Source organism: Arvicanthis niloticus, chromosome 1 (genome assembly GCF_011762505.2).
Source record: "Arvicanthis niloticus isolate mArvNil1 chromosome 1, mArvNil1.pat.X, whole genome shotgun sequence".
NCBI classification, from domain to species: domain Eukaryota; kingdom Metazoa; phylum Chordata; class Mammalia; order Rodentia; family Muridae; genus Arvicanthis; species Arvicanthis niloticus.
The window spans coordinates 107,469,745-107,495,224 of record NC_047658.1 but is presented as its reverse complement, the minus strand read 5'-3'; the positions used below and the strand labels follow the sequence as shown (position 1 = coordinate 107,495,224).

General features: G+C 48.2%; 3 protein-coding genes across 4 annotated transcripts; 2 read left to right on the top strand and 1 right to left on the bottom strand.

Annotated features, from left to right (window-relative positions):
- Positions 1-7,593: 7,593 nt before the first annotated feature.
- Positions 7,594-8,712, top strand: LOC117702940 (interferon-induced transmembrane protein 2). Its single transcript, XM_034494231.2, has 2 exons — positions 7,594-7,931; positions 8,389-8,712. The coding sequence occupies exons 1-2, from the start codon at positions 7,686-7,688 to the stop codon at positions 8,575-8,577; spliced, it is 435 nt and encodes a 144-aa protein (XP_034350122.1). The 5' UTR covers positions 7,594-7,685; the 3' UTR covers positions 8,578-8,712.
- Positions 8,713-12,311: 3,599 nt separating this feature from the next.
- Ifitm5 (interferon induced transmembrane protein 5) lies at positions 12,312-14,186 on the top strand. Its single transcript, XM_034487901.2, has 2 exons — positions 12,312-13,129; positions 13,709-14,186. The coding sequence occupies exons 1-2, from the start codon at positions 12,938-12,940 to the stop codon at positions 13,919-13,921; spliced, it is 405 nt and encodes a 134-aa protein (XP_034343792.1). The 5' UTR covers positions 12,312-12,937; the 3' UTR covers positions 13,922-14,186.
- Positions 14,187-15,478: 1,292 nt separating this feature from the next.
- Pgghg (protein-glucosylgalactosylhydroxylysine glucosidase) lies at positions 15,479-21,485 on the bottom strand. Of its 2 annotated transcripts, none has more exons than XM_034488768.2 (14): positions 21,336-21,485; positions 20,466-20,746; positions 19,834-20,044; positions 19,323-19,758; positions 18,317-18,436; positions 18,002-18,133; positions 17,721-17,832; positions 17,547-17,619; positions 17,313-17,449; positions 17,084-17,217; positions 16,895-16,990; positions 16,669-16,766; positions 16,391-16,602; positions 15,479-16,315 (listed from the first exon to the last, which is right to left on the bottom strand). In XM_034488768.2, exons 2-14 carry the CDS (start codon positions 20,719-20,721, stop codon positions 16,230-16,232), a joined length of 2,103 nt encoding a protein of 700 aa, XP_034344659.1. In that variant the 5' UTR covers positions 20,722-20,746; positions 21,336-21,485; the 3' UTR covers positions 15,479-16,229. The 2 variants fall into 2 exon arrangements, with proteins under 2 accessions (XP_034344659.1, XP_076769296.1); XM_076913181.1 differs by having other exon boundaries at positions 20,628-20,746.
- Positions 21,486-25,480: the final 3,995 nt, after the last annotated feature.

Below are 25,480 nucleotides of genomic sequence, written 5' to 3'. Positions count from 1 at the left end.
GATATTAAAAGCTGCACTATCATACATTCAGATATAAAAACTGGCAGCCGAACTATGTAAGATAAAAGTAATGTACTTGCTGTTAATTAAAAAAAAAAAAATAGATTGTTTACATTGTTAAAAATTGGTTTTGTTTCCCAAAGTTATGGTTATACTCTAATATTGCAAAAGAAACTTAAAAATATAAATTGCCAGTATTCCATTGAATTTTTGACTCACCCATGTTTATGGTTGAGAAGAGGATCGAACAGGTGGAGATGATTGCAAAAGTAATAAGAAATAAAAACAGCTGTGGCACAGTACAGGCCTGTTGCCAACTTTATTTGATACAGTGACGGAGGCAAATTTAGCCTCACCAAGATTGAAAAGGAGATATTATTAGAAAGTTTTGCCTCAAGAAATGGTTAATAGCTCTCTGAAAGGAGTTTCAATGCAAGTCTTTGTTCTCATAAAACGAGCTTTAAAATTTTGGGGAGTGCTTGTTGCTCCAGAAAACATTCAAAAGCAATATCTTTTCAATACTTGAGACACCAGTTATATTCCTAAACGAATTGTGGCACAGAAAATTCAAAAAAAAGAAAAGATAGTTTACTTACTTTAAATGATTTCAGAAGCTTCTAGGAGATGCTAATTAGATAACAGCTCACCTTAGGCTCACCAGAGGAGGACTTAAGCCTCTGTTTGATGTTCTCAAGGGAGATGCAAATCTTAATTCCCCTTGACAATTAACTGATGAAGGAGAAATAGCTTTGCAGAAAGTAGAGGAAGCTGTTAGTTATCAATAGATACATTATACAGACTGGTCAATTGTTGGCTGTTTCACAACAGTTCTTTGGGAAAAGGGACCATTAATATAGATTCATATTTCTTTATCTCCAAAGAAAGTTTTAACACCCTGTTTTAAAGCTGTTGCTGTGTTAATACAGACTTGTAGGTCAGGGTTACAAAAGTATTTTGAGAAGAACTTAATGAACTGTTCCTTATTCCAAAGAGCAATTAAATTGGTTATTAAAGAATACTGATATTTGGCCTATCATATGACCAACTTTCTAGACAAATTTTGTAATCATTATCCAAAAGACAAGTTGTTACAATTTTTCTATACATGCTTTTATATTTCTTATAAATTTACACATGCAGCCTATAGTGTATATACTCTATTTACAAACGGCTCATCTAATGGGAAGACAGTATATGTAATTGGATCCTCTTCAGTTTCCCCCTGCTTCAGCACAAATAATTAAGTTACGTGCTGTAGCCACTGTTTGAAATGCTGAGGAATGAAGCTTTCAATTCCTATACTCGTAGCCAGTAATATAGCTCATGGTTTATAATTGCTTGAAATTGTTCCGTATTTAGATATTGCTAATTCTCAAATTTTACAAATACAGTTTAATTTAAGAAACATGTACTTTTCCTTAATTTTATAAGACATTTGAAAGCTCATGCTGGATTGCCTGGATCCCAGGAAAATGTCACAACAGATTTATATACTAGGCAGATTATAGACATTCTTCCTTCTTCTTGTTAGTTCTTCTTGAGACAGTGGAGGGGGAAGAGCCTTGGCAGGGGTTAGGACCTTGTTTTAGGAGATATTTAAAGTTGCTAAATAAAAAAGTTTACTTGTCTAAGTTACTATACCACTGTGGCTGGCCTGCTTTCTCTGATCCTCTGAAGCCAGAAAGTGCAATTTCTTCAATTTAACACATCCTGAAAACAGCCAAGGATTAAATAAACAGCCTTTGTTCTATCTCATCAGGAACTGCTGGGTTCTAATTATGCCTGCTAGTCTCAGGTTGCAGAAAGAAAAGACATTTAGAAGAAGTTGTTGTAGAGTTTATTACTAAGTGTGAAAAGTTTCCTAGGAAAGCTGTTTAGGGAGAGAAGTGGAAAGATCCTAAGTGGAGAAAAGGAAAACATATACCGTAAGTGGAGATAGGTGAAAAATTCTATCCTATCTCTCCATTGTATCTGCCTGTCATCTCTTTGTCCTCAGTGCTTGTATATCTTTCAGAATACATAATCACACGTGACAGGGTTCATCACAGGCTCACACCTTGGGTCAAATCATGGGATGAGGTGGAAGTTTGCAACAGAGAATGTTTACATGCACGTCCATTGGGAGTGATTGTCTGGCTGGACATCCATTGCCTAATAACAGTCCAGTTACAGAAGAGCTTAATCATCATTGATATAATTTTAGAAATTCTTATAGGATCATCATTAGAACTAAGAAGCCATCTATTTGTCTATATAGCATCACCACAAGATATTATATCTTCATGGATCTGCAGAGATCTGCTCCAAAGGTGCTGTTGCTTGGTTATTGTTACACATGTTTAATTATAATGGCTTGAGACAGTAACTTGATATTTCTAGAGAGTATATAAGTCAAATTACAAAAACTTGTTCTCAGTGACCTCAATTTTTTTTTCATAATGGTGTTAATACTTGAGAACCTATGCCTAATCAATTATGACAAGTGGATGTTACTCATTTCTGATTTTAGAAAATTAACATGTACATGTGACTTGACACCTTTTCAGGCTTTCTAGTTACAACTGCTTTAACAGGAAAAACAACTAAAAATGTAATTAGTTATTGCCTACATTATCTTTCTATGCTTGGTGTTCCATATCAGATTAAGATAGATGGAAACTGGCTATTATAGTCAGACATTTGAGATGTTTTGTTGACAATCTAATATTACCCATATTACTGGAATTCCTTATAATCCTCAAATACAAGGTATTGTGAAACAGATACTATGGAACTTTAAAATAATACCTTCATAACTATCTGAGAGTGGGAGGAGCGGCTACTAGTGCTTTTGCCCTGGTTCTTACAAGGAACACTGAAACATCAACTTTTGAAAAACCAAAAGAGGAGTAGTTATACACCCTGAAGGGGTTCCCTAGGGATATTCTTTATCATGCCTTGTGTGTTCTCAATTTTCCAAATCTGGTTGCACATGGCAAATCTGCTGCTGAATGCCTTTGGCACCCCGAGACCAATAAAAACTATGTAACAGTTATGTGGAAGGACCTTCTTACCTTTAAATGGAATGACTCAGACCCAGTTCTCATATGGGACTGAGGATTGATATGTCTGTTTGATACCAAAGAAGCACAACTATAGATGGCTGCCAGAAAAATTAGTGAAACAAATAGATACTTCCACAAAGCCAGACCTAACTATAGATAAGATAAATAACAATTGACATCCAGGGAAGAGAGATCTCCCTGAGAATTCCCTTCTTTTTCCTTTCCAGATAAAATAAGGCCACCCGTGATATCTGCTGTTGGAAGTTCTAATTCTGATGCCAGCTTCAGGACTTCTACCACTCAGAACTTCGAGGGGCCATTGACAAGGACATCGAGCAGCTAGAGATTGACATCACTAATCTGAAAAAATGCTTTGTTTTGCTGTCTGAAGTGGTTCCCCCCCCCACACACACACACAGAGGGCTAGATCTGGCCTTCCTTCAGCAAGGGACTATGTTCTGTCCTCAAGGAGGATTGCTGTTTTTATACTGACCATACTGGGGTAGTTAGAGATAATATAGCTAAGATCAGAGAGAGATCAAAATGACAAAAGAAATAGTGAGAATGAGTGGGAGGGTGGCTTAAAAAACTGGTTCTCCGCCTCTCCTTGGCTTTCCAGCCTTCTCCCTTCCATCCTGGGCTCTGTAGTCGTCTCCTTCTCCTTTTGACTTTCAGCCCTTGGGCCTGTAACAGACTCACTGGCCTTGTAAAACAACAAATTGACTCCTTGGCATCTAAACCTCTACAAGTATATTATTATAGACTTGATCTGGCTGATAGAGACTTGGCTGAGACTTGCGTTGACCTATCTCCTTTAAGAACTGCATAGAACTCAGATCTATGCACGCTGGTTCACATGACATAAACACAGCGTGGGTACCTGCAAGGGGTGTGTGACGAAGTACTGCAGGGGGAGGACCCAAATTGTCCACATCTGAGTCCCCCGTGAAGCAAACCTGATTGCATAGAGGTTGGTGTTAATTTCTTGTGTCTCAAAGCTGCTGACTAGGACCCTCAATATCCTATGAAGCCCATGAGACATTTAACCCTCTCCTCCCCCAAAAGACACTATTTCTAATGATAATGGGAGGATCAGGTCAATCTTCCCCCCTCTGGTTAATGCCCGCTCATGTATCAATGAGATTTACAAATGTCTGCTTTCTCAGACCAGTCTCCTTAAAATTGTTTAAAAAAGAGATGCTGGGAGCCAAGACTTCCTTCTTCCTGAGAACTAATGTCAGCCTGAGTTAAAAGGACCTTATCAGCTACCCTGCCTGAGAAAAAATTAGCAACTTGAGCCTAACAAATGTTTTATTGCCCTCTTGCTCCAGAAAGTGGTTTGGGCTAAGAAAATGATGATTGCTAAGGATTTAAAAGCTGACATTGCCAATCCCCACTGGTATCCTCCCAGATGGGGCCCCTCCTTGTTCTCCTCCTATTACTCCCTCTAGGACCCTGCTTCCTAGATCAATCTGTAGCTTTTCTCAGAGAAAGGGTGAACACAGTACAAATATTGATACTCAGACAACAATATCAGTCTATACGTCACCGGGGCTTGCAGATGAATCTAGTGATACTACGAATTAAGATTCTAAGATTAGAAACTTACATAAAAGAAAAAAAATTGGGGAATGAAAGATAGAAAAATCATAAGTTGATCCCCTGAACCCTACTTTTAAAGCAAAGACATAAAAACCTGTAAGTCAAACACTGTGTTGCCTCAGTCCCAGGAAATTAGCTGACCATTTGAACAGATGGCCCTAACTAAACAAATCTTAAGATTCATGGTGTCAGGATGCTATGGGCCCGAGATTAGCTTGGCCGGGCTTTGAACTAACAGCCCTGAGACAGTTGGTGCCAGGATGCTAAAAGTTTGAGATAAGCCTGACCCCCTTGAACTGGAGCTCATGATATATAGTGTGAAACTACTTCGAAATAGCCAATTATAAAGTGACACACCATGCATCTTAGGAATTTGAGATCAAATGTATCCATGACCTAGTGACCTGTTCTCCCTCCTTCCCCCTTCCCTAACTCCACTCTCAGCCTTCCCTCTTCCCTAACTCCACCCCCACCTGGTTTGTAGATGCCCCCTTAAAAGCTGTAAACTTCTTTTGTTCTGCGGCTGAATTCCGCTGCCCCTGCGCGGGCTTGAAGGAAAGACAGCCCTGGCTAGCCAGTAAACCTCTTGCAATTTGCATCAAGTTGTGTTTCTCGTGAGTGATTTGGGGTGCGTCTGCAGTTCTCCACGGATTGGTGAGGTCCTTTTCATTTGGGTTTTACAATGGATGTTGCTAAATCTCAGATATGAGACTTTTCCTAATGGCTAGAATGATATGGATACTTTCTAGGCAAGGTCAAATGCCACACTGAGACTTTTGAATTCATTAATGAAGGTAGAAGAGATCCTAGCTCAATTAACCTATTTGGACTGTATTTGGGAAAGATACAGTGTCTTAGTTACGGTTCTGCTGCTGTGAAAAGACACCACGACCAAGGCAACTCTCATAAAGGAAAACATTTAATCGGAGGCTGGCTTACAGTCTTAGAGGGTTAGCCCATGATCATCATGGTGGGAAGCAGGCAGACATAGTATTGGAGCAGTAGCTGGAGAGCTTTATATTGTGATACACACACACACACACACACACACACCCCCCACAGATACAGTTCTACTAACTGGAGACCAAGCATCCAAACGTGAGCCTATGGGGGCACTTTCATTCAAAAGTGAGATTCAGTCAGAGATGAGACAGAGAGCACATGCACAGAACCCACTAGAAACAAAAGCGGAGCCTTACCATCTCTGACTTTTCCCCTAAAAAGATTTTTTTGTTTGTTTGTTTGTTTTTTGAGACAGGGTTTCTCTGTGTAGCCCTGGCTGTCCTGGAACTCACTCTGTAGACCAGGCTGGCCTCGAACTCAGAAATCCACCTGCCACTGCCTCCCAAGTGCTGAGATTAAAGGCGTGCGCCACCACCCGGCCCTAAAAAGATTTTTATCTCACACACACACACACACACACACACACACACACACACACACACACACACAAAACCACCCCCCCCCATACCTCCAAACCAAACAATAAAAAAAGATACCTAACCCCATCCTCTTTCCCTTTAGCCCCTGGAGGCTGCTCACCTGCTTCTGCCCTGAGGTAAAGTCCACTCAGGTTTAGCACGTATCATTCTTTCTGTGGCCCTACGACTCTAGTTTCTGGATTTGCTCATTTGTTTCATTTGTCAGTTGGTAGACATCTAACTTCTAGCTGTTGCCTGTTGTTACTGCCGCTGTAGACATGAGATACAGGCATACTGAATACATACAGACATGTGTTCATTCTCACACACACAAGTGGGATCCTGGGGTGTAGCTGAGATCTGCCCACTGCCTGCAAAGCCTGCAGTGTCAGTGTTGTGGTTTCTTTGCTTCTGAACTACAGTGGTTAACTGTTCTCCCCTGGCAAACCTAATGGCTGTGAGCAGTGTGCCCCGGGGCTTTGATCTGCATTCTGCTAATGACCAAGAGATAGAGTCTGTTGCTCATTGTGCGTCTTCTAGAAGAAATGATTCCCCTGTTTGTTCATTTTTTAATTTAACGTACTACTTTTTATTCATTTATTTGAGACAAGATCTCATGTAGCCCAGGCTACATGACCTTGAACTGATTCTCCTGCTCACATTTCCCAAATGCTGGGATTACAGACATGTGACCTTCTCTAGCTTTTGAGGCTCTGATGGATGGTGAAAATTGTACATCTAGAGGTGAATAGGGGCTCTGGAGTTAGACTTAACCATCTCCTCCTTGATCCATTCTGTCCTGCAGGATGAAATTTGGGTATTGGAGGTGGGGATGGGAGGTTACTGAATAGGTAAAAGTGTCAAATGATTTGTGTGTCCTTCTCCACGTGGGAACTGTCCTTGTTTGTGACAGTCGCTCAGCTCCCTCATTGCTTCTGCCCGGAAAGACATGGCGTTCCCCGTGCTGCTCCGTGCCGCCGTTCTCCTTCAGGCTTCATTTTAGCAATGGCTGTTTCGCAACTGGCAGGAAAACATCTGCCTTCCATAAACTCCCAGGCTGCAGCCAAGTGACTGGAATTTTCCTTCTTTAGCTAGCCAGGAGCATCCCGGCCCTGGGCTGGAAGGCTCCTCCCTTCCCAACTGACAGCCAAAGAAACATTGAGTTGCAGATCTCCCCAGCCCCCACCTGCAACAGATTAGTTAGGGGGTGTGTGTGCATGGGTTTCTTCAGAGGAGGCCCTCACAGTGAGGCTGGCTTTAGGGATGTACAAGGGGTGTGAGAGCAGGGGGCTGGGGAGACAGTAGTTCTGGGGAAGTCCCAGTGTGCCTACTCTAAGCAGGAGGTGGAGACCTTGAGACAAGTTTTAGCCCTCGGACAAGTCTTGACCCCTGGAAGTTTAGTACAGAGGTACCTTAACAGTCAACTAGCCCTGAAGTAATTTGATCCTCAAGGCTTAAGTACCGCCCACTTCGGTATCCAGCCAATTCCCCACAGTAAGGCCCTCTGGAGACTAACCCACCAACAGGAAAAGGAAACTGCTAGAGAAAGGGCGGGCCTACAGAACCAGGGTAGCAGCAGCCATCCACCAGACGGGGCGATTGTTCCAGAGTCAATACCATGAGCCACAATTCTCAAGCCTTCTTGCCCACCAATGCCGGACTTCCTCCAAGCTATGAGACAATCAAAGAGGAGTACGGGGTGACTGAGCTGGGGGAACCCAACAACTCAGCTGTGGTGAGGACCACCGTGATCAACATGCCCAGAGAGGTCTCTGTGCCTGACCATGTGGTCTGGTCCCTGTTCAATACTCTCTTCTTCAATGCCTGCTGCCTGGGCTTCATTGCCTATGCCTACTCTGTGAAGGTGAGTGTGCTAGAGGGGGGAGTGTTGGTGTAAGAAGGTGTGTGTGAGCGTGAAGCTCCATCTACTCGGGTGGCACCGAGGTGTGAGTGTGGGGTCCTTTGTGTAAGAGAGTGTGTGTGCACCCTTTCTATTTGTGTGTGTGTATGTGTGTGTGTGTGCCTGTCTGTCTGTCTCTGGTGTTGGAGACTTTCTGATAGTCACAGAATGAAGCTGTCTGGGGATTCTGGGGCCAGATTTTCCCCCACCCCATTCCTGGAATGCCCCTTTACCCTTTAGACTGGGGCCCTAATCTGTGTGGAAAGTGGGGTATGTGGCCCATGCTGGGACCTACCATATAGTTTGAGTTTGTGCGTGTGTGAAAAGAGGGTAGGGTTTCCTGGCCTGAGGGAGTGAGGCAGTGGGCAGGGGGGACTCCACTGGCCAGCTCCAGGGCCCCTTACTATCTGATTTCCTTCAGTCCAGGGACAGGAAGATGGTGGGCGATGTGATTGGAGCCCAGGCCTACGCCTCCACTGCCAAGTGCCTGAACATCAGCTCCCTAGTCTTCAGTGTCCTCATGGTCATTATCTGCATCATTATTTTCTCCACCACCTCTGCGGTAGTCTTTCAGTCGTTTTCACAAAGAGTGCCACATTCTGGATTCTAGCTGCCCAGTGTTCCACGGTCCACATCTGGCCCTCCCCCCAGGCTGAGGCCCTGACCCTTTACCCTATGCGTATGCAAATGTTAACCTTCACTTGTCTGTCTACAGTGGATTCAATAAAGTACTTGGTGGAAACTCTGGCTGACTCACTGTTCTCTGATTCTGTACCAAGCTCACCCTGCTTCCTTCTTGTCTGAGGAGAGCCAGTGTCCTTAACTTGTCAGGCTCTGGTCTCCTGATGTGAGCAGCAGCCGGCCTGTGGGTTTTCAGCTGATCCAGGCAGAAGAGACCCGGATATCATCTAACGCTGATGCCATGCTCCCACGGTGCCCAGGAAGGTGCAGAACTTGGAGCAAAGGAGGCTTCGGTCTAGGAGTGAAGGATGTCCAGAGTCCTTTAAGGGAAAAGAAACCCATAGCCAAGATGTGTCCTCATTTTGTGGTGGCCTCTTAGATATGACTTTGGGCTCCTGGGTTGGCCTGTACACAAAAGTTGGGTGCTGTGAGGTTTGCTTCCCTTACCCTTTCCTTCCCCACACACAGCACTCAGGTTTATGTAGGGAGTGGGTGGGGATTCCAGAATGTCTCTCATGGTCTCCGAGTAGCTGGGAGAACCAAATGACAGTGAGTTCTGCTGGGCTCACGGCTCCCACATCCCACCTCACCTGGAGGTGAGGCTGTCTGCCTTGGTCTCCTGTTAACATGCCATGGCATCTCAGGAGTTCCTTCTAAAGGGTGCTTCTTTCTGCCTACACAAGCCTGGCACCAAAAAATCAGACTGGGCTTCCAATGTCTGCAGGATATTTGAGTCCTGTCCAATAGTTCCTTGCTTCCCTAACCACCATGATGATCTGAATGTATCCAAAATCCCAGAAGTGGCACAGTGAGCCCTAGGGTAGAGGTGCAAGTGAAAAGCAAGGAGATGGCCCCTGGTGTTTTTTTTTTTTTTTTTAAATGAAGTATAGTTTTTAACAGGAAGTAGCAGCAGCTGCTGGGAAGGGGTCAGCTCCCTGCTGTGACATGCCAATCTGGGGAATTCCTTTAATCTTTTAGAAATCTCATTATGACGTTGACATAAGAGAATTTCACAAGATAGTAGGCAGAAGTTGGAGCGTATTCAGAAGAGCACCCATGGTAAAATATAAAGCACTCAGGAGTGTGGGCCTCTGAGGGGTCACTGCTAAGTGTTTTAAGGGAGACTGCATATAGGATTTGGGGAAGCTTTTAGAATGTCATTGCTTAACAGGGTTCTAAGAAACTATTCTCCCCTCTCTCCTCATTCCATACCTGAGGCTATAAGAGTGACTGCGGGGACTCTGGATGGGGGCCACACTGATATGGTAAAACCAGGAGCTGCTGGATCTCTGGTGAGATCTCTAGAAAATGGCAGGTTTATAGTTGGGAAAGGAGAAAGGCCTTCAGAAAGTTTAATTATGTTGGGATTCTTGACTCTAAGTTGGTGGGAGTTTCCAGGATGAGGAATGCTTTTCCTTCCCATGGAAGCATGGCAGGAAGGGACAAGGGGAGTGGGGTGGTAGATCATCAGGAAGACTTAGGATAGGCTGTGCGTTCAGACTGAGGGTTACTGTTCACAGGAAGGAATTAAACATAACATGACCTCAAGACCTTCCCGAAGCTGCATGAACCTCATCTGCTTAGTTCTGGGCTATTAGAAAAAAACAAACTATACCCAATACCCTGGGTACCCAAAGGGCTAGGAACTTTCTTGGGCTCAGGGCAGCTCCTTCACCATGAGTGAGAGCAACTACTCAAGTTCAGGGATTTGGTCCTGAGATTTCAGGGTCTGTCCTATCCATTACCAGGAGGTCACAAATATGATATTTGGCTTCTGCAGTGGACCTAGAGCTGAAGACGTTGCCCTGCCAACCTGTTACTGGATGTCTATACAACCGCCCCCATAGAAGAGTGGGCAATGCTCAGTGGACAGAAAGTGTGGAAGGTGGAACTAGAAGTCATGTTGTGGGCCAGCAGATGGGCAAGAAGGACTGGGGTGTCATCAACTGCTTCTGAAGGTGCCAGGGCCCATCCATCTCTCAGGGCCAGCATTGTTCTCATTTCCCAAGAGTCAGACAGGGTGGAGGTAACAGTAGAGATAGATATCATAGCACACTTAGAACCAGATGTATTTTACAGTCCCACTGGACAGATGTGTAAGTATAAGATGAGTGATGCAGTAAGGGTCTAGGTATCAGGGTGTGGTGCAGCAAAGGAGCATCTAATGCTGTTGAGTGAAGACTGGGGAGCTCTCAGAGATACATGGCTGAGACTTCAGTGTTTCTAGGTTCTTGGCACTGCCAAAAGCCAGAGGAACACTGGGAGAAAGTTTTACTTTGGGGTACAGGGACATACTCAAAGGCTGAGAGCTTCTGGATAGTTTCGACACTGGGTTTTGGAAAGTTCATTCCCTCCCTCTCTCTCTTCTTATCCCCCTTCTCTCTCAAGGCAGGGGTCTGGTCTAGAACTATGTGGACCAGGCTGGCCAGGAACTCACAGGGATCTACCTACTCTGCCTCTGGGTGCTGGGATTAAAGGTGTATGCTACCATTCCAGGCCTATGGCCAAACTTTTATTGGGGAATGAATTGATTAGTTACGAGTTAAGATGGGTGAAAGAAGGGAAATCCCTGGGATGTCAGGTTTTTTTTTCTTTCTCCAATACAGTCTCCTCCTTCCTTTGTCCTCATGCATAATGGGAGCAAGACATTTTATAATTCTGATGATATTTAGATTATAGTTATAATGAAGCAAAGGTAGGTGGGGCTCATCGTCTCTGTTTGGGATGGTCTTGGTTTTCTCTGAGGAGTCACATGTCCTGGGGGAATCCAGGTCTGCGTTTGTGTCAGCCCCACCACTGCAGCCTGCCTCTTGCTTTCCTTGTGCCTTCTCTAGCTCACCTCATAAGGAAGACACGGCAGGACAGAAGGCAGATCTGTTTGTACTGAGGTCTGTGAGGGCTGGCAGACAGCTCAGCAGTTGAGAGCATATGCTGCTCTTACAGAGGACCCAGGTTGATTCCTAGCATCCACCACAGGTGGCTTGCCTGTCACTGCAGCTCTAGAAATTCAACACTACTGGCTTCTGGGGGCACCTGCACTCATGGGTACATACACACACCCCTATATATAATTAAAAATAATAAAAATAAATATTTTTAAAAAGAGGTCTCTGAGATGAACAGAACGGGCAGGAACCTACACAGATGGTGAAGACCAAGGCACTGATGTACAGGCACTTGGCAGGGCAGGTATAGGACTGGGATCCAAATATTACCCATCATTCTCCTGTCCCCAGGCTGGAGGAGACCAGATGACAAGGGACCTTGGAGAAAGTCATCTGGGAGTCAGATACTCAGACTAGACTAGGTCCCTGTCACCCTCTCTGCCCATTGCAGCCACTCTACATCAGGTTAGAGACCCTCTCTCCCTTTTCACGTACTATCCAGGAGGGCCCAGCACTGCTTGCTTGCTGTCTCGTGACCCGAGTGGGTATGAGCAGGAGCAACCAGAGCTTTTGGCCTGAGCAGCTGAGGGAGGTTGGGCAGTGGTGGGTCGAAGGAAGATTTAGCTCTTGTTAAGGATCTGAGCCTGGAAGACACTGAGGCCCCCTTTACCGAGGAGGCTCTTGGCATGTGAGCCAGGAGTTAGACTTCCTGCTGGACATGCATTGAGTTCTTGGCACCCACATCTGAGCCCTCAAGGAAACTATTCCACTCACATTTTTAGGATTGGGAAGGGAGGACTAACAGCTAAGAAGACTGAAGAGGATCTAGCTGCCCAGGAGCTGGAGAGAGTGCCTATCACAGGGAGTGGGGAGGAGCTTCCTACGGTTTGCAGGTTTGCAGTGGGAAACTGCTATCTTCTATCTTCTTAGCAGGTCTGTATTTGCTGTCCCAGTTGTGCATGTCAGCAGGTGCCATGATCAAAGCCTGGATTCTGAGTGCTGGAGGGCCGTGGAATACACAGCTCTGGTTTTGAGGACAGAGCCCTGGCTGTTCCCTGAAACCGAGGCAGCCTCATGTTCACTCAGCCCTAGGGTCCACCATGGAACTGTTTGCAGCCAGTGTCCTTGGGGCAGCCTTTTTGTGAACAATTGAGACAACAGGGGGACTCTGGTGGGTGGTCTACAGCCACTGCCCATGTGGTGCAGTGGCCTTTGATGGGGTCTTTTGAGAGGGGTGGGGGATGATGGGGTGCAAGGGCGGGCCACTCTATTTGGCAGGCTGAGGCTGTAATTTGTGATATATATAGCGGGTGGAGCTGGCCAGCCAGGGAGGGTAGTGTGGGGCTATAAGCAGGCTGGGTGCTCAGAGAGCACAAGTCTCAGGAAGACACGGCGCTGGAACCCATGGACACTTCATATCCCCGTGAGGACCCCCGGGCCCCATCATCCCGCAAGGCTGATGCTGCAGCCCACACGGCCCTCTCCATGGGAACATCTGGCCCTACACCACGAGACCATATGCTCTGGTCTGTCTTCAGCACGCTGTACCTGAATCTGTGCTGCCTTGGTTTCCTGGCGCTGGTCCACTCTGTCAAGGTTGGCTTCAAGGCTTGTGGGAAAGGAAAATGAGTGTGGGGTGGGAGGTGATGTGGGTGGGGGGAGGGGATGCAGGTGGGTCAAAAGAAAAGTACATGAGAGTATCTGTGGGCATAGTCACAGTACCTCACCAAGTCTGGGGACCACTAAGGGGTGTATGTACTGTTCACAGGAGAGGAAGGCCTGACTATATAGTCTCCCTCAAAGGGCAAAGTCCTTGAAGGTTGCCCATAGAGGAATTCCCACCGTAGTCCCTGAGTAGCACTGAGTTCTTGGTTTCCCATAGGACTCCTCTCCCACAGGAGGCTCTCAGAGGGTGCTGCTGACCCAGAATGGCCACTGAATCGCTATCTGCAGCCTTTATTTAGGCTGAGACGATCATGGTTCAGGACCCTGCCAAGGGCCAAGCTGTTGCATGTTGGAGACTGTGAAGGGACTGGGCCCAGCCCAGGGGAATGTCTCCACAAGCTAGAGCCCCCTGTCAAGATTTAGAGTTCAGCCTGTGCCCTACAGTTGCTCTGGGTGGTCCCCTAGACACCACGAACTTGTTAACATCTTGGTTCTGGTGCTGCCCTGCAGGCCCGAGACCAGAAGCTAGCTGGGGACCTGGAGGCTGCAAGGCAGTATGGCTCCAAAGCCAAGTGCTACAACATCCTGGCTGCCATGTGGACGTTGGTGCCCCCATTGCTGCTCCTGGGACTCGTGGTGACTGGCGCCTTGCACCTGTCCCGGCTAGCCAAAGACTCTGCGGCTTTCTTCAGCACCAAGTTTGATGATGAGGACTATAACTGAGAGTTCTGAGTCTGCCCTGAACCAAGGACAACCATGCCAGGTCAGCTGTGCCCAACACCAGCTCCTGGGAGTTACAGCCTACTACAGCACCTCCATCCCCGCTCAGCCACGACCTCAGAAGCCACCCTCTTGTTCATGATGCTGACTCAATCAGATCCCTCAGACTTAACCTCTAACTTAGAGATCCCTCTGCCTGGCTTTGCCCCCTTTCCCCACTTACCAGGCTGAACCTCTGTTCACGATTAAAAGTGGCAGATTCCAGAAATGTGTGGGCTCTTCCTTCATCGTGGTAGTTGTATAGGGAGCCCCAGCACCAAATCATCTGGCCACCCCCAGTCATCTTATTCTGTCTGCTTGGCTGCTCAACTACTGCTTTTGCTTAGTGGCCTGTGGCTTCTGGGGTGGAGGAGCCTAAGTATTTTAGGATGAAGTTCGGGAATTCAGGCCTTTGATTCCTACTGCCCTGTGGTTTGATGGGCTGTGTCCCAGGACATGTGAGGGGTGTGCCCTGACTCCACATATGCCGCAGTGGTCTTCTTCCTTCCCAGGTCAGTAAGGACTGTGGGGAAGATAGGCAGAGTCCATTTCCTATGGACTCTGGAGAGTGGACTCACAGTGGACAGCAACACCATCCACACAGACACACAGACATTTACAGCCTGCTTCCCACATTTCCTTACACACGGTCAGAGCCAGACAGGCAGTGGCACTAAGTGAACATTCTCGTGTCAATTCTCCTCTCTGTGTGTCACATGCCCCTGGCTTCTACGGAGGTCTCTGGCTAGCTGCCCGACTTGTAGACTCTAGGCAGTTCCGCATCCTGCTCCGTGCCTGTAGCCAACAGCTGACCTTGAGGAGCTCCAAGCTACTGACAGTGTTCCAAGCCAGCCCTAGGAGATAAGGCCTTTTGTTGATCTATGTGTGTCTGGGGCTGGGGATGAAGATAGTGCTGGTCACTAGTCCTGTTATGGACCAGAGACAAGGACAGTGTGTGCTGACCATGAGCCGCTGGTCTAGTTCATGAGAAGGTCAACTCCTGCTGGCTACAGGGACTGTGTGCTCCTAAGTAGATGCCTCCAAACATGGGATATTTTGCCAGCCGCCATTTAGAATGAGGGATTGCCTGGTCTGTGCCCCAGTGCTAAGAACAGAGTGTGTGGACAAGTCAGTGAGGCAGCAGCAGCTTCCCTTGCCCCAGGCTGCTAGGCTAGACCTGATCAGCTGTGCCAGCCTACAGGCTCTACCGCCCTCTATGGCCCCATAAGCTTACCATACTACATGCATAGAGGTGACCACATATGCACAGATAGTATGCACACCCAGGTACTGGATTATTCTATTCTGAAGTGCCGTACCACCAAGCATCCTGCCAATGCTCATGCCCAGTCCTGTCTTTGAGGCAACAAATGAGCATCCACTCCTGCCAGGGTAGCTCCTGGACCACCATAAAGAAAGTGGAGGGAGACACAAGGGCCCCATGTTGCCCCTAAGCTTTGAAATTACATCAGCATTCAGTTCCCCGGTGCAAAGGGACATGAATCCATCACATACTCTGACTTCAGCCTTTGCCAGCACTGACTTTAATTAGGCAAGTTGTCTTGGTACAGGGGCACAGGTTTTACTAGGATCATGGTCCTATGCTATGAGCCTTGTTCTGGAGAAACACTAAGAACCAGGAGTGAAGCCTAAGCAGCTTCTCAGCCCTGATGGCCAGGACTATGGTCTGGAACCCTGTCCATCTGACTCCAGTTCCTCTGGTTGCCAGTCTGCTGTTCATCTACCCTGTCCTGTGATAACACTGCCTTCCTCCTCACAGGCCGCATGGTTAAGGACAGCTATCACCCTACCCCAGTACGCTAGATACCATCTGACTTGGCAAGAGGAACCAAAGACTAGGAAGTTCAAAGCCACAAACCCTTAAGCACTTGGCTAGCCCTACCTGGTGCCAACTGCCTGCCACAGAAAGCTCCATGATTCACTTTCTGGCCATTTCCCACCCAGCCTGTTGACTAGAGTATTCCAGAGACCAGAGGTGTGAACAAGGAAGTTAAAGCCTCCAGAGACAGGAAGACGGGGAGCTAAGTGGTAGGGTGCTGGGGTCATCCCAAAGCAAAGGATATATGAGGCTCCCAGGACTGGAGAGGGTGAGGAAAAGGAGGAGGGAGGGGGGAAGGAACAGAGGGAACACTCTGTAGCCTTACTGGTTCAGGGCAGGATCCAGATGAGAGATTGTGGGGTTGGGGATGCAGCGGAGGGCAAAAGGGTTTCCCGGAGGTACTGAAAGAGACTTCTGATGTCAAAACTCCTATCAGGAAACACTGAAGAATTTCTGGGCATCTATGGTGGATGACCTTTGTATCCGGCCAGCTGAGTGGGGAAAGGAGACCTTCTGTCCTGCAAGAGAGAGGGTTAATCTTTGAGGGCATGGGCCAAGACACCTGGGTCACGTGCTCAAAGGCTTTTCCCTACCTGGTGTCAGGGGAAGCCGGGCCAGTGATGGCCACAGCTCAGCTTCTAGCAGGGGCGCCCAGGGCTCTGCACGGGCTGTGACCTCAAGTGTCACCGAGTCCTTGGAAAATGCAAAGTTGAGCTTGTTCCCCAGGTAGGAGATACCAGAGACAGACACTCTGGAGACCAGGTCTGGACACAGCGGGTCAAAGGTAACACCCGCCTCAGTGATCCTGTGGGGAGAGCTGTGTGAAGAGGGTTGGGATAAGTGGGATTTCACGGCTGGTCGCTGCACTCACCTGAATCCTGTGCACCCGAAGAGTGCCGCCTGCAGGAAGCCCCCCATGCCTGTCAGGAAGTTCACTGCACCAGACCCATCTGCATTCTCTGTCCACACCTGCAGGAAGCAAGGGTGACTGTCACCTGAGGCTATTATCCTAGGGTCAGGCAGGACCTTTACCCTGCTGAGACTACCACGGTGGGAGAAGATCCAGGCAGTGAGTGTGGGGTAGGAGCCAGACTGACCTTGAAGGGTTCAGTGACATTGGCGAAACTCCTGCTCAGGTGGACCTGAGCCCTTGCGGGGTCCTTTAGCTCCATCCAGCCCACAGCAAACATGCTCTGAGGTTAGAATTCAAATAGGAAGAGGTTAGACCCATCGCGTGGGAAGGCAGGTGAGCACCGTGGGGCAAGACTGCCCACCAGGCTTCTCACCCAGGTCATGGCAGGGCCTCGGGGAGACGTCACGGCCTCATAAGTCTCCAAGTTTTTCCTTCGGATGTCAGGACTCAGGGGAAAGGGGACTGGGTATCCCAGGAGCACAACATCTGCCTGCTTCACTTCTTCTCCTGATTTGGGGGAAGGGGTAGCAGGCTAGGGATAGGTTATTGGTCAAGGAGATGAGAGTGTGTCAGGGTGAGTGTGGGGGTTCAGTACCACTCACCACGCTCATAGCCGTCAAACTCAGGGTGGAAGTTGTACTCAGAGTCAAATGGTACCTTGATCCTATCAGCCACCTCCAGCCACTGTTTGGGGACAGGCAAACCCAAGTCCTTGGCCAAAGCGGCAGCAAAATGCAGGCTGGAGAGGGGACAAGTCACAGTTGCATGGCTTCTGACTGGGCCCTGTCTGCTGTGCTGGGGCTAAGGGTACCTGAAGGGGAAGTTTTCTGTCTGACCTGTTCTGGACCAGGACGTTGGTGTACACAGAGTTGTTGACTCCTGAGTGGTACTCATCAGGCGGCATGACTCCTGGTCACAGAGGGACACATGGCAGTTAGTGTAGGGGCTCAGGACATGTCCTTCCATGATGAGCCCATGGGGAGCTGGCCACTGCGTTCCCTGGTCCTCACCTTTCAGGTGATACATCTTGTCCTGGGAACTCCATTCTACACGGCTGCACCAAAACTCAGCCACAGAACTGACCACATCCCAGCCACCAGCCTCTCGAAAGAGCTTCTGGTCCTGGAGAGTGAGAGCAGGGTAAAAGACCAGGCACGGAAGTGGGCCGCTGTGCAGGAACACAGAGAAAGCCATGCCTGGCGTCCAAAGTCCCTGTTCACACAGCTTCCAAGGCCCTGGAGTGGAGTGTGACCTCATGAGGTACATGGGTACACATTTGACAGTGTCTCACCTGAGTGCAATAGTAGTAGAACTGAAAGGCCAACACCACGGCCCCGTTGATATGGATCTCCTGGGTCCCGTAAATGTCCTCAGGGCAGACCTCCAGGCCAGTGCGTGCACTTTCCCAAGCAAACTTGGCTCCCTGTGAGGAAAGAAGACAGGATGCTCAGGTCTTGATCTGGGGAGGTGGCAGCCCAGCCCTACCAGAGGGGCAATCCTTTGTGGAAGAAAGGAAGGAGGTATGGGACTCTCGTGGCCACTGAATGGCACTGGGAAGACCTTGGGGCAGGGGCTTATGGGGTGGTATCCAGGCCCTATTCATTACCTGGTAGCCCAGGTTCTGGGCATTCTTCAGGGCTCCTCCCAGCGTTCGGACTCGGTATTCTAGGATGGCCCTGGCAGCCTCTGGGTGGAACATCAAAATATTTGGGAACATCCAGAGGTCCTGAGAGATGAACCATTCGGAGGTAAACAGGAGTCCATACCTTCTCCCTCCCTTACTCTTATGCTGCCCACATTCTACCTGCTCAGGCTTCCAACCAACACACAGCCAAGCAGGCAGCTGGGGGCTTCCTCCGTCCCTACCCTCTGGCCAACCCGTTGCCTCTCCGAGTCCCACATTTCATGCTTACCCAGATCCACCTGGGGCCTCCCCAGCTTGCCCACTCCAGTGCTATCTTTCCAGCCTAGACAGCCCAGAGTTCTGGTTCTCAGTCCAGGCAGTATCAGGAGAAGCTCATGGGCACTAGTTTGCATCAGGTCTCTAGGGAGAGCTTGCTCTCTGACCGCCTGACCTCAGCTTTCATTGGCTTCATCTGTTGAATGGGCCACCATGAAGACTTCACAAGGTGTCCAATGTAGGAGTGGCCTTGAGCCTTCCCTCTCACTACTCCCTCACACAGTGGCCACTGATCTCCCTACAGCACTACCTTCTCCAGCCCTTGCTTCCCTGCACCCAGCTACTCCTGGCAGTCACAGACCTTTCCAGACTGTATCTCTACTGGATCGTTCTTCTACAAAGTCTCTATGGCTCTTTTAGGCCTTTAGTAAGCTCCAGGCTTGTACCTGGCTCACTCTGAGGCTCTAGTGGTCTTGGCCTGCTGTGAGGCTCCTTCTCTGCCTTCACATGTTGCACACCCTCAGCCTTTGGGCCTTCTGTTGCTCTAACCTGGACCATTCTTTTCTACCACATCCCTACCCACCCTTCTTCTGAGAAACCATCTCTTCCAGGAAGCCCTTCTATCTAGAGACCCATGTTTGGTCTTGATCTCAGGCAGTGCAAAGGTGATGCCAGAAGTCTCTGCATGCAGCTTTCCCTGTGCAGGATTTACCTGATCCCAGAAGATATGGCCCCAGTAGCATTCCTCCCGACTCCCATTGGAGAGGCCTCCGGGGCTAAGCCCATGGCTGATGGGTCCTTGAGTGTCAGGCTGGGGAAGCTCACTGAACAGGTAGTAGAGAGAGGCACGAAGGGCCTGGCGCAGGGCCAGGGGCCCAGCCACATCCAGGCCACAGCCTTCCCAGAGCTGGCCCCAGGAGTCTGCATGGATTGTATACAGAACGCCCCTGGTCTGCAGCTGTAGGGCCTCAGCAAAGCAGCCCTGGACTTCAGTCTGGCTGGAAGCCACAACAGTCAGAAACTCCCAGGTCCTGTCCTTCTCCTCCTCCCCAAGGGTCAAGGCTGGGGGAACTGGCATCCATAGCATATGCACTTCCTGCTGTGGCTCTCCAGGCTGCTCAGGGGTGAGTGTGTGGCCATGCAGGTACCTACAAAGGCATAGCTGAGTCTTAAGAAAGGACTCTCTCTCTGGGCTACATAGATTTACCCAGTGTACTCCTTACCTGAGTCCCTGGAAGTCTGGCCCCACATGCAGGTCCAGGTCTGGGCTTTCTGGGGAGAAGTCTGCCTGTAATGGCACTGTGATGGGCTTGTTCTCTGTGGTCAGGCGTGAAATGGACACACTGAAGACCAGTACATGGGGTAACACACGGTGAGCATAGATGCATTGGGAAGCCCGGAAGCTGGGGCCTTCCAGGGTGTGGAGGAAGGAACCTAGGGGAGGGTTGGGGAAAGTCAGACAGTCAATACCACAGAACACCAGAACCTTCCTGGGCTGGGAGTGGGGTCCTTCAGACCTCAGGCTGCCTCTCCCCACTCTGTAGTGGGCCCACCCAGATGAAAAGAAAGCAAGACCAACCACAGAGGCCTCATCTTGGGAGGCAGCTTTTTTATGCCTTTTCCCCCCCTTAAATTAAAGGCCATTTGTTTACTTATTTTTGAGATGGGTCTTGGTGTGTACTGGAGGCTAAGCTCCTGTTCTCCGTCTTCCCGCCCCAACCTTCCCACTACCAGTGCCAAGGTTACAGCCCTGAGTCACATACTGGACTTTTCGGCCCCTTTCTCTACTTCATGGACAAGTGAGGAGCCCCTCTCACCCAGAGCAATAGCTTGGCACGGGTTGGTGGCAGCTAACCTGTGTTGGTGTCCAGGGTAAAGGTCTCTGCCAGCTGCTCTGTTCCTGCAGGGGCTTCTAGCTGGACATTGAGGGGACTGGGCAGAATTGCCCGGTGAGTGTCACCCCCAGCACCATTGTACACACCGTTTATATGGATGGTGTCATGATATACACGTGTACCTAGGTATGAGTTCGTCACAGTGGCCCAGAGTCTGGGGTCACTGGGCAGACAGTGGGCACCGAATATGGTCGCATCATCTTCAGAGCCGTCCATGGAAAGCTGTCTCAGTCCAGGTGGCCTGGAGAAGACAGTTAACAGCGACTAGCTGGACTTGCCTCTGCAGACTGACAGTAAACTTGGCCAATCCCCACAGATGGTGAGGAGAGTGAGGGGCTAGCTGGGTGGCTACCCTAAGGGTTGCGCCAAGAACATTCTTAAATCAAGAAGACTGCCAGGAATTCAACTGAATTTATAAACAAGTTTCCTCAGCACCCGTGGCAGATCTCCCTCTTGTGAGGTCCTGACCCATCTTCCTGAAGTAAGAAGAGCTGAGGGAAGAAATGGAGTTCTTCGAGGGCCCTAAATCCTCAGGGAGGTTGAGGCCAGACGGTGGAGGAAGAGGAACCCTGAGATTTGGAGAGGGACAGCAAGAAGGAGGAAGAACCGGATGGGGTAGATGACGACGATGGGGTGGGGTGGACGGTGGCCTGGGGCCGCAACTGGGGAGGAGCTTGCTCGGGAAATGGAAAGAGGAAAGGAAGCCTGGGGGGAGGGGGGGTCGCGGGTTGTCAGGATGAGAGACTAGGGAATAAAGGGACCAAAAAGAGTTCAGAGTACTTGGTGAAAGCGGGTTGAGGAAGAAGGTACGGGTTGTTTTTGTAACTCACCGCTGCCCTCTCCAGATAGTGCAGGGCCCCGGTGTAAGTAGGCTCTGTGGGTGCGAGCTGCCCCTGGCGGGAGGAAGAAGAAGAAGCAGCAGCAGCAGCAGCAGCGGTCCTGCCGCGTGGCAGGTGGGCGGGGCTGAGTCTAGGCGGAACCTGGGAAACTGTCATGGTCTTTGGGGAAGAGGCCATGCAATAGGAATAGGGGTTAGTTGAGCTTTGGCTCTAAGATGTATGTAAGGGTGGGATAGACTTGAGATCCCACTCTACAGTGCCGTTTAGTGACTAGAAAGGACACTGGCCATTTAAGGAACAGAACACGTGAAAGAAAAGCCCACCTCACACAAACATGAGAGAGGTGGGTGCTCTGTAAAGGCCCCACAACCGAACGCTTTTTAGACTTTCCCCTTAGCTCAAGGGACCTTTCCTATTTAGGGAAATGATTTTATTTTTATGTTTTATTTTTGAGTGGTTGGCCTGGAACTTGCTATGCAAACCAAGCTGGCCTCAAACTCACAGAGACCCAACCTACTTGTGCCTCCTCAGTGTTGGGGTTAAAGATGTACACACTACACTGAGCAGTATTTATTTATTTTGATTTAATTAAAATATAATTATATCATTTCTTCCTACTCCTCTCATGTATGTCCTGCCCACATTCACAGACGTATATTTATTTTTTTTTGATTTACTTATTTTATGTATATGAATATACCATTGCTGTCTTCAGACACACCAGAAGAGGGCATCAGACCCCATTACAGATGGTTGTGAGCCACCATGTGGCTGCCAGGAATTGAACTCAGGACCTCTGGGAGAGCAGTCGGTGCTCTAAACCACTGAGCCATCTCTCCAGGCCCAGGATGTATATTTTTTAAAGAGGCTTTTATTATTATTATTATTATTATTATTATTATTATTATTATTATTATTATTATTATTATTATTTGTATGTATATGAGTGCTCTATCTGCATGTATACCTCTAGGCTAGAAGAGAATATCAGAATTTATTGTTGTAAGCCACCATGTAGTTTCTGGGAATTGAATTCGGGACCCCCAGAAGAAGAGGCAGTGCTCTCAACTGCTGAGCCGTCTATCCAGCCCCAGGGCCTCTTTCTAAACCATTGTTGTTATATATACATATATAAATGAATAAATAAACACAATCAGTGAGTCTGTTCAGTGTTGCATTGGAGTGTAAGTTTGTGGGGCTGACCACCTGGTATTGGAACACCCAGAGCAGCTGTAAAAGGGAAACAGGTGCCACATTGATTGTTAAAGAGCCACATTGTTACACATTGTTATTAAGTCTCCTACAAGAATAAGGTTCTGCTTAAGCCTAGTGTAGCCTGCAAACCATGTTTTTCAACCTATGCTGAATTTGTGACTCCATCATGTGTGCCCACCCCTTTGCCTTGCTAAACTCCTGAACCTGTGATATGATTGTCCTTTTGCCTTACAAAAGTGTCTTCTGAGATACCTTGATGACTGTCTTTCCACATGATGTTTTCTTGCACTTATTTTTATTGCCTCCTTTCTAACAGCCAATTATCCCGACATCTGTTTTCTATTAGCCCTAACCTTTCCCCATAAAAGGAACCTCAAAAGCCAGTGAGGGGCTGCTTTCTGAAATCCCCACTTTGGGAGAGGCAGCCAGCTGGCCAGTTGTAAATACAGCTTGCTTTAATCAGACACTCAGGAATTGTCCCCCCTCCCTCCCCCCCAGGTCTAAAAGAGGCTCATCCCCAGGGAAGACTAATTGTTCCTCCTTCTGCAAGAGCTAATTGATTGTAGCTCTTCATCTAGGGGCGGGACTCCAAGAGCTTTCTCTAGCTACATTTGGAAGTCAACTGTGTTAGCTTCCACTAGGCCACTAGGCTCCTCCCAGGGACCTAGCAAAGACCAGCTCTGCCAGGTGATGGGTCTGTCTCTCTCTCTCTCTCTCTCTCTCTCTCTTTCTGTCCTCCTCTGCCCGCCTCCCCCCCTCCTCCCCCCCCCCCCCATGGCTCTGCCCTGGTCTGTCTGCCTCTACCCCTGCCCCAGATCCTCACTCCTCTCCCTTCTCCCAGGAAACCTCCTTTATACCAGATCTGTTGCCTTGGCATGGGCCCACTATGTACCACCTCCTGGCATTATATTTCATAGCAAACTGTTGTTGAAATTGTGCAGGTCTTTAGGCAGCTGTGTTCCCCAACACAGCAAGAATACATAAGTTCACAGCAGATGCCTTGGTTGGCAGGTTCTTACAAGCCCCTCCTTGGCCCTGTTCCTTAAAGTATCCTGAGCCTTAAGTGCAGGAGTTGTGCTATAACTACATCGGTTGGGGCCGTGCAGCCAGCAGTTATCCTCTGCATTTTGACTTATTGTGGCTTTCTGCAACGTCCTCCTCCTGTCAGGTGCTGAGAAATTGAGAAATTCCTCTTCCCAGAGTCTGGCACTTAGACAAAAGCCAGTATTCTCTCAGGGACTTGAGAAGATAGTTCTTGCTTGCTAAAGGGGCTCCTTACTTGGATAAAAAGGACCTATGACTCTTCCATTAACGCATGCTTGCGGTTCCTATTAGCATATTAAGGTCTGTGCGAGCTGCTAGGGTCCCTGGATCCCTACTCACAAAGTACTTGTTATACACTTCCGAGTCCCAAAGTGTCACATACTTCAAAGTCACCTCAGCTCACAGGTTCTCTTCTATAATCCTAGAAATATGCTCCTCTTCCCACCCCATTCTCTCTGCTTGGTAGTGTGGAATAAACTTTTCCCTTTTCAACCATGGAGCTTCACGTACAGTTTCTTTACTGCACCCTCACATTTGATGAGGGATGAGATCTGCTCTTACCTGGGTCTGTGCTACTTGTGGTAGCTGTGGGGTCCCTGATAGGAAGAGATTTCTATTTTTTTCTGAGATTTTATTTGATGGGTATGAATGTTTTGACTGTGTGTATGTCTGTTCCCTGTGTGTGTTCAATACCCATGGAGGTCAGAAGAGGGATCAGGTTCTTTGGGACCGGAGAAACAGATGTTTGTTAGCCACACTGAAGATGCTGGGAATCAAACCCAAACCAGATCTTCTGGAAGAGCAGCAAGTGTTTTTGCCTCCTGGGTCATGTCTCTTGCCCAATTTTATTTTCATTTATTATGTGTATGTGCCACAGTGCTTCTGTAGAGGTCAGAGTGATACAGGGGAAATCAGGGTCCCTTTTTGGGGTTCTTTATTTATTTCTATTTTACTTTATGTGTCTGAGTGTTTTGCCTCCATGTGTGTCTGTGCACCACTTTCATGCCTGATGCCTGCAGAGGCCAGAAGAGGGCATTGAATCCTCTGGAAACAGATGCTTGCTAGTCATCAGGTGGGTTCTGGGAAATGAATCCAGGTCCTGTGCCAGAGACCTTTAACCACTGTGCCAACTTTCCAGCTTCTGTGTTTCTTGGTCTCAGTAATAAAACAATCCAAGAATAGACAGAAATGGAAGCTCAAAGACTTTTACTAGAATTTAAGAGAAAACCCCATGTCTGGCCAGCTGCAAACCTCAGCAGATATCCAACGGAGGAGGTTGGAGAAGAGAAGGGGAAAAAGCCATGCTGACAAGCAGGCGTGTGGCAGGGTAGGGGGCTTTAGAGAAAGTCCAAAATGTTGTGTGTTTGTGTTCGAAGCCCAAAGTATTAAGAAAAACATGCTTATAAAAGAGAAGCAGCCGGGCGGTGGTGGCGCACACCTTTAATCTCAGCACTTGGGAGGCAGAGGCGGGTGAATCTTTGTGAGTTCAAGGTTAGTCTAATTTACGAGTGAGTTCCAGGACAGCCAGGGCTACACAGAGAAACCCTGTCTCAACAAACAAACAAAAATAGAGATACAAGAAAGAAAAAGAAAAGTCACTATGCTTTTCTCAATAATTCAGAAGATTGGGCTGACATGACTCTAAGCTATGGCACTGGGGACAGGGATTCTGTGAAGGAAAAGTGCAGTATCCTATTACATGACTTATTTGTCCAGTCTCCTAGCTTAAGATGTGCCTGCTATTCCTGGGCCTGGCAGAAGAACGACACACCCAACCAGAATGCGTGGGCTCCACCACGCCTGTAGATTCTATTTTTTTGACCAGGAGGTTGTTATTCTAACAAGAGGACAACTTTCATGAGTCAGTTCTCTCCTTC